Below are 8453 nucleotides of genomic sequence, written 5' to 3'. Positions count from 1 at the left end.
ACTGTGCATGCAGCGATCTTCATGCGGCGAACACACCACAGGTCTAGGATTACATGGCAGGCTGTCACATTGGTAGCACCTCAGAGCTGCAGAACCCTGTAAAGCTTGTCAGAGAAAGAAACAAACAATGAAATGTGAATCTAAACAAATGAAATAGAAGGAAACACATGTTCTGCTAGCCTCTTCGCAGCATCGCAAACAGTGATTAAAGCTAATCAAAAATGTAGAAAAGTATCAAAAACAACAATTCATTTTCATTCTGGAATCATTCCCGATCCTAAGATAAAATGAGCTCTTTAAAAGAAAATGTGCAAAAGGCTGTTGTTTAGATTGTTTAGTACTGAAAAGGAGTTTTGCTTCTTTGAGGTTTACATTCCCACTAACACTCAATAGCACTACTATTTAATGTAGATAAAATAGAATAAATGTGGTCGATATATAAGATACATCAGCCTTAAAAAGAAAATTCTCTGCATTTAATTATATACCATGTGATATTAAGTATTAGTACCTTCTGAGAAAAGCATGTAGACGAGCATCAGAGTGACCAGCGTCTTCATTGTTGGGGAGTTTGAGAAGCTGAGAGTGTAATGGAGAGACGAGAGTGAACTTCATATATACGACTCTAGAGTTCTGAGAAGGTGTGGCTTTGAAGGCGCTGTTCCTGTTTACAGCTCTCCACTCTTACAGCACCTCCTGCACCCTTTAGTCCCGTGGTGTTAAAGCCACAATTTGAAACATGTTTCATGAGAGAACATGTCAACACTTGGGGCATATGCTGTTGAAGGGATCCTGTAATCAAACTTGAAACTTCTTTAAAATAGTAGCCTTGGGTTACGAATATATTTCTAACACCTGGGAATAACAGCAATAGCAGTTAGCAATAGCAAAAAACAATAGCAGTTCTTTGTCTTTTCTTTTTCCCTGTGAGGCACGTGACATTGCCCTTGAGAAGGGCGCCGCCCTTCTCCAAACTAGCCTCCAAACAGTCATTGTGACTGCCTGGACTGTAAACTCAGATTAGTTGACAATCTTCTCCTACAATTACTAATTGTACTAAATAAACTGGATATTTCCATCATCATATAACTGAGAACCTTCAAGGCCTCGGGCCCAACTGAGAGTCAGTTACTGATGTCATTAAGAGGGACACCCTTTTGCAGTCACAGAGGGTCATCAACACGGATGCCTATGTGGATTAATGTCATCCAGTGTTTTGATACACCTTAATGAACGACCAGAGATAATGATACTATTGATTTTAATATAGCAAATCAGAGTCATGTATTCACGTTTGACGAACTTCTAATTGGACCAAGTCTTTGTTAAATGGGGAAGACAACTGCTGGTACTCTCTCTCCCCCTCCTCTCTCTCTCCCTACTCAAAGTTTTAGCCTACTGATTTTCTTTAAGATGTTGACGTAGTTAAGCCTTTGCCTCTGAGGTTAAGTGCGTTTGTGTGAATGTGATGACGTACTGAGATTATTTGTCTTTATTACTTTTTACTTTTCAATTTTATGTATTATATAAAGTAAGTACTGTCTGTAATGTAGTGTGAAATACAGACGGATGAAGCAAAAACAACACATGAAATGTCATACTAATACAAGCTAACCAGTGAAACAAGACTTTAGATAAAGAGAATATCTACACAATATACAAGAATATAACAAATAATCAATCTTAATGTTGCCTTTTAAAAATGTAACTGGGACTGAATGAAGGTACTTGGTTTTGTATTCTGAAAACATCTTCTGACTCCCTGTATTCCGTTACCTGCATCATACATGCCGTTAATGTATTTTTCAAGTGAACAAAGACTTGGTTGGTTCAGCAGAGACTAACTTTCTCAGAGACTTCAAAAGCTGTCTAAACACAGTTTCTAATCTTTGCATGTGTGTAGCACTGGAACGTTTTGAACAGAGATAGTCTCCACAAAGCCACATCCTCTCTCAAGCTCTGAAATCTGCCAACAACAAAGCTGCTGTTCACTCACTCATCTGCATGTCTACAGTTCACTTTCTGGGAAAACATCACAACACAATGAACGCTGTGTTCTGTATATGTAGATAAATCTGAACATTACACATTGTTTCATTTGTTCATTGTGCATTTTATTAATGATTAATGATTTATTAATGATTATAAATTACAAGTATTCTTCTTCTTCTTTTTATTATTATTATTATTATTATTATTATTATTATTATTACTAATTTTAATCTTGTATTCACTATTCTGTAGTCACGTGAAGAAGTAAGTACACCCTGTGGAAAGTATAGACTTTTTAAACATATTGGCACATACAGATATTCATTTATACAATACTGATAGATAAAGTTCATATATATTAACAGTACATACGACATTATGTTGGGACTGTTGGGACAAAACCTTGTATCTCCATTTTTGTCATTTTCCATTTTTTGACATGATGTGAATAAGCAGTTGCCCTTTGTTGTGGTTTGAAATCACATAGAAATAATGATTTCTCCATTTACTTGCATTAAAAATGAAAAACACTATCCTTGTCCTGTAAGGTTACCTTTTGGAAAAAGATTTTTTCTGAGAGCAGCTATGTTTACATCGTGTTGAGGATTCAAGCCTATTGTGTTTGTTGCCATTATGCAAAGCTTGTGGGGTGCGCATTATCATGAACCTTGAGCCCATTGCATTCACTCTATAAACTAGGGGCCACAGGCCCACTTCATTAACACATCTACTCTGGGCCATAGACTGCATCCATTTGACAGATAAGGGCCATGGCCTGTTGCACAAACTCATCAATTTGGGGCCATAGGCCCACTGCAAACATTCATCAGATCAAGACCAGAGAACCCATAACATTCACTCCATTAGCTTAGGGCCACGAGTCCACTCGTGCATTGTGCCCACAGGCCCATTTATGCACAGTGTTTACTGGGTGAGGGGGCCATACATGCACTGACTAAACTCTTCTGAGTAGTCTCAAAGAATCACAAAATCTCAGGTAGCTCTTGCCACTGTTGATATAAAAGTGTAGACGTCTTTCATTAAAAAAAGCACAAATTTGACCTACATGGGAGGTGCGCCAGGATCATGAACATCAGGACATTATTAAAGTTTGCTAATGAATATTTAGGTAATGTGTGTATATGTGTGTGTGTGTGTGTGTGTGTGTGTGTGTGTGTGTGTGTGTGTATACACAGTACTGTGCGAAAGTCTTAGGCACCTAATGGTAGTGTGTGTTTACCCATCTCCAAGCCTCTCCTCGAAGAAGCCCAGTATTATATGTAGTTAAAAAGCAGCTCCTGGTTTGAATCAGTGCTTCAGTAAATTGAGCTCATGATGTAATTTATGATATTAACGAGTCTCTGTGGCGGCTGTGAAGATGTCCAGGAAAAATATGGACCCAAGAAATTCTTATTACTTCTTATTGTTTTTATGCTTATTTGAATTATGAATACGACTTTATTTTAATGTATATTGTGATAAACTCACTGCTGAGATAAACTGTTTAAAAAATTTGCCTGGATGCCTAAAACTTTCACACAGTACTGTATGTGTGTATGTGTATATATATATATAATGTTTGAACACTGACTCCCGGTGCATTGAGTGCACACAGATTACTTGTTGGTACATGCCACAGCACAACTGAGTGTCGGTGGGTGCGTGACAGCATGGAGGCAGAGTCTTCTGTTTATTTTCATTTTTCTAAAGCACATTGTGGTCTGGTTAGCTGAAGTGGCAGACTTTCTTGGGCAAGTCGAATGGGGCCCACTGCCTGATGTTCTTATTTGCCAATCAGGACATTGTAGAAAAAATATGACTTCCGTATATCATATTGTACAAACTGTACAGTGGAAATACTGGTGTATATTTTGTGTATATTGTATATTTTGTGTATATTGTATATTTTGTGTATGTGTTTAGAGTCTAATGTGTATGTACATATATGAGGCATGTAGGCAGGTTGAAGTTGCAGAGTGGCTTCATTAGAGTCAGAATAGGCATTTATTTATTGTATAATCTCTAGTTACTCAGATGAATCTAATTAATATCAGTTATTTCAGAGAAGCCCCATTGACTGCATAGTCTTTTGCCCAAACGCTTCCCAGAATTCTTAGCCTTAGTGTTGGTACCTTTTTTTTTTTTGGTAATGGTTCTTAAACTTTTCTCCTACCCCTTCAGACATTTAACACGTGAACCCCTTTTCACTCCTTACACAGACAAGCATGCACTCAGTCCCCCTTCAGTTATCAAACATGCTAATGATGTAATGCCATTTACACCAGAATAATACAGAGCCTGCATAATACTGAAAAACAGTGTTATTTACAAGTGCACAGTGATCTATAAGAGGGCTCATACGCATGCGTGAGACACTCTACAGCTGCAAAACACAATGTTCAGTAATGTGCCACAGATCACATTCAGCCAGGGATGCCTATATATGTGTGTGTGTGTGTGTGTGTGTGTGTGTGTATACACAGTACTGTGCGAAAGTCTTAGGCACCTAATGGTACTGTGTGTTTACCCATCTCCAAGCCTCGCCTCGAGGAAGCCCAGTATTATATGTAGTTAAAAAGCAGCTCCTGGTTTGAATCAGTGCTCAGTAAATTGAGCTCATGATGTCATTGATGATATTAACGAGTCTCTGTGGCGGCTGTGAAGATGTCCAGGAAAAATATGGACCCAAGAAATTCTTGTTACTTTTTATTGTTTTTATGTTTATTTGAATTATGAATACGACTTTATTCTAATGTATATTGTGATAAACTCACTGCTGAGATAAACTGTTTAAAAAATTTGCCTGGATGCCTAAAACCTTCACACAGTACTGTATGTGTGTATGTGTATATATATATATATAATGTTTGAACACTGACTCCCGGTGCATTGAGTGCACACAGATTACTTGTTGGTACATGCCTCAGCACAACTGAGTGTCGGTGGGTGCGTGACAGCATGGAGGTAGAGTCTTCTGTTTATTTTAATTTCTCTAAAGCACATTGTGGTCTGATTAGCTGAAGTGGCAGACTTTCTTGGGCAAGTCAAATGGGGCCCACTGCCTGATGTTCTTATTTGCCAATCAGGACATTGTAGAAAAAATATGACTTCCGTTTATCATATTGTACAAACTGTACAGTGGAAATACTGGTGTATATTTTGTGTATATTGTATATTTTGTGTATATTGTATATTTTGTGTATGTGTTTAGAGTCTAATGTGTATGTACATATATGAGGCATGTAGGCAGGTTGAAGTTGCAGAGTGGCTTCATTAGAGTCAGAATATGCATTTATTTATTGTATAATCTCTAGTTACTCAGATGAATCTAATTAATATCAGTTATTTCAGAGAAGCCCCATTGACTGCATAGTCTTTTGCCCAAACGCTTCCCAGAATTCTTAGCCTTAGTGTTGGTGCCTTTTTTTTTTTGGTAATGGTTCTTAAACTTTTCTCCTACCCCTTCAGACATTTAACACGTGAACCCCTTTTCACTCCTTACACAGACAAGCATGCACTCAGTCCCCCTTCAGTTATCAAACATGCTAATGATGTAATGCCATTTACACCAGAATAATACAGAGCCTGCATAATACTGAAAAACAGTGTTATTTACAAGTGCACAGTGATCTATAAGAGGGCTCATACGCATGCGTGAGACACTCTACAGCTGCAAAACACAATGTTCAGTAATGTGCCACAGATCACATTCAGCCAGGTATGCCAATATATGTGTGTGTGTGTGTGTGTGTGTGTGTGTGTGTGTGTGTGTGTGTGTGTGTGTGTGTATACACAGTACTGTGCGAAAGTCTTAGGCACCTAATGGTAATGTGTGTTTACCCATCTCCAAGCCTCGCCTCGAGGAAGCCCAGTATTATATGTAGTTAAAAAGCAGCTCCTGGTTTGAATCAGTGCTCAGTAAATTGAGCTCATGATGTAATTGATGATATTAACGAGTCTCTGTGGCGGCTGTGAAGATGTCCAGGAAAAATATGGACCCAAGAAATTCTTGTTACTTTTTATTGTTTTTATGTTTATTTGAATTATGAATACGACTTTATTCTAATGTATATTGTGATAAACTCACTGCTGAGATAAACTGTTTAAAAAATTTGCCTGGATGCCTAAAACTTTGCACAGTACTGTATGTGTGTATATGTGTATATATATATATAATGTTTGAACACTGACTCCCGGTGCATTGAGTGCACACAGATTACTTGTTGGTACATGCCTCAGCACAACTGAGTGTCAGTGGGTGCGTGACAGCATGGAGGTAGAGTCTTCTGTTTATTTTAATTTCTCTAAAGCACATTGTGGTCTGATTAGCTGAAGTGGCAGACTTTCTTGGGCAAGTCAAATGGGGCCCACTGCCTGATGCTCTTATTTGCCAATCAGGACATTGTAGAAAAAATATGACTTCCGTTTATCATATCCCCCACTGGGGCAAGCACCCTACACTATACCAATAAGAGTCCTTGGGCAAGACTCCTAACATCACCTTGGCCTCCCTGTGTAAATTGATCAAATTATAAGTTGCTCTGGATAAGAGCGTCAGCCAAATGCTGTAAATGTAAGATGTAAAATGACAGGATGAGGTGCTGGTCAGGGGAATAGTTCCCTGGAGCAGCGTCTGGAGCGGAACAGTAAGTGGCTGTCTGTGAGTTGGCGTGGTGTCCATGCAAATCCTTAGGTTGCTGCCACGAGCGACGGAGAGAACCGGGAGCGTGATTGGTATAGCCAGAGTGGCGTGGCCACTGTAGGCGTGAGGACGCGCCAGCGCCGCGATGCAGGGGAGGCTGAGTCACACACCTGAAGTTACACACCTGCCACCTTTTCTTCAAGCTGATTAATCCTGGGACTGTGTTCTGCCTTGGATTTGTAGTTTTGGAAAGGCCTTTGCTTCCCTTTGAATCACTGGGCCAAAACTATCGTCAGTGGGTGCGTGACAGGATGGAGGCAGAGTCTTCAGTTTATTTTCATTTCTCTAAAACTGTGGTCTGATTAGCTGAAGTGGCACTTTCTTGGGCAAGTCAAATGGGGCCCACTGCCTGATGTTCTTATTTGCCAATCAGGACATTGTAGAAAAACAAGAACTCTGTATATCATTTTGTACGATACTGTAATGTACAAGCTGTATGTTGGAAATACTGGTGTATATTTTGTGTATGTTGCGTATGTGTATACTGTATATATTTAGAATCTGGAGTTTGCATGTTCTCCCCGTGTCTGTGTGTGTTTCCTCAGAGTTCTCCGGTTCTTCCTCCCATGGTCCAAAGACATGCAGTTAGGCCAATTGGACATGTTACATTGCCCCTGGGTGTGAGTGTGCGTGATTGTGTGTCTGTCTGTCTGTCTGCCCTGCGATGGACTGGCAACCTGTCCAGGGTTATCCTGCCTTCCGCCCAATGACCGCTGGGATAGGCTCCAGCCTATATGTGCGTGTATGTGTGTGTGTGTATGTATGTGTGTATATATATATACACACACACACACACATACAGGGTGGGCCATTTATATGGATACACCCAAATAAAACGGGAGTGGTTGGTGATATTAACTTCCTGTTTGTGGCACATTAGTTTGTGGGATGGGGAAAACTTTTCAAGATGGGTGGTCACCATGGTGGCCATTTTGAAGTCGGCCATTTTGGATCCAACTTTAGTTCTTTCCATGGGAAGAGGGTCGTGTGACACATCAAACCTACTGAGAATTTCACGAGAAAAACAACAGTGTTGGTGGTTTTAACGTAACTTTATTCTTTCATGAGTTATTCACAAGTTTCTGACCACTTATAAAATGTGTTCAAAGTGCTGCCCATTGTGTTGGATTGTCAATGCAGCCCTCTTCTCCCGCTCTTCACACACTGAGAGCAACACCGCAGAAGGAATGCCAGCACAAGCTTCCAGTATCCGTAGTTTCAGGTGCTGCACATCTCGTATCACAGAAACGCTTAAAATATCGGTCTTAATTTAGGCTGAGAAATGATGGATTTCATGCATCAGAAGGCTCCACCCATTAAGACGAAGTGTATGTGACACTCTTGTCGAACATGCATTACCAAAGCGACCTTTTTCTTCTGCACCATTTCTCTAGGACAGAATTAGTTTCCCAGCATGAATTATACTTGGGCTTAAATACTTGATTCACATGGCAGTCCAAATGAGCCCAATCACGGCTCGACATCAGTAGAGCTGTCGGCCCACCGAAACACTAAATTCAGTTTCTAAGTCATTCCAGCTTCAGGAAATGTTTTTATAGCTTGCTCTGTACAGTTTTACTGGTAGTTTGGAATCTTATCTTATTTGTAAGGAAATAAATAAACTCCACCGCAGACTCAAAAGCTCAGATTAGCTAAATTTCCTTCAGGATCAATAAAGTGTCTGTCTGTCTGTCTGTCTGTCTGTCTGTCAGTCAAAAGCATCCATAACTCTTCCCCTGAGGGTTTCGGAGAGCTCTCT

At 39.8% G+C, this 8453-nt stretch overlaps 1 protein-coding gene across 1 annotated transcript in view; it reads right to left on the bottom strand.

Moving 5' to 3' along the window:
• LOC119264010 overlaps positions 1 to 599 on the bottom strand; it is a 6542-nt gene extending 5943 nt beyond the window's left edge. Inside the window, exons 1-2 of the mRNA XM_037541078.1 lie at positions 512 to 599; positions 3 to 104 (exon numbers count right to left, since the gene is read on the bottom strand). Coding sequence (XP_037396975.1) covers positions 3 to 104; positions 512 to 560 — 151 coding nt within the window. The 5' untranslated portion in view covers positions 561 to 599. The remainder of the gene's footprint in view (positions 1 to 2; positions 105 to 511) is intronic.
• Between the last annotated feature and the right edge of the window lie 7854 nt (positions 600 to 8453).

The sequence above is a fragment of the Pygocentrus nattereri genome, chromosome 9 (assembly GCF_015220715.1).
Source record: "Pygocentrus nattereri isolate fPygNat1 chromosome 9, fPygNat1.pri, whole genome shotgun sequence".
NCBI lineage: Eukaryota > Metazoa > Chordata > Actinopteri > Characiformes > Serrasalmidae > Pygocentrus > Pygocentrus nattereri.
Note: the sequence above shows the minus strand (reverse complement) of the source record. Positions and strands in the feature narration are given on the sequence as shown.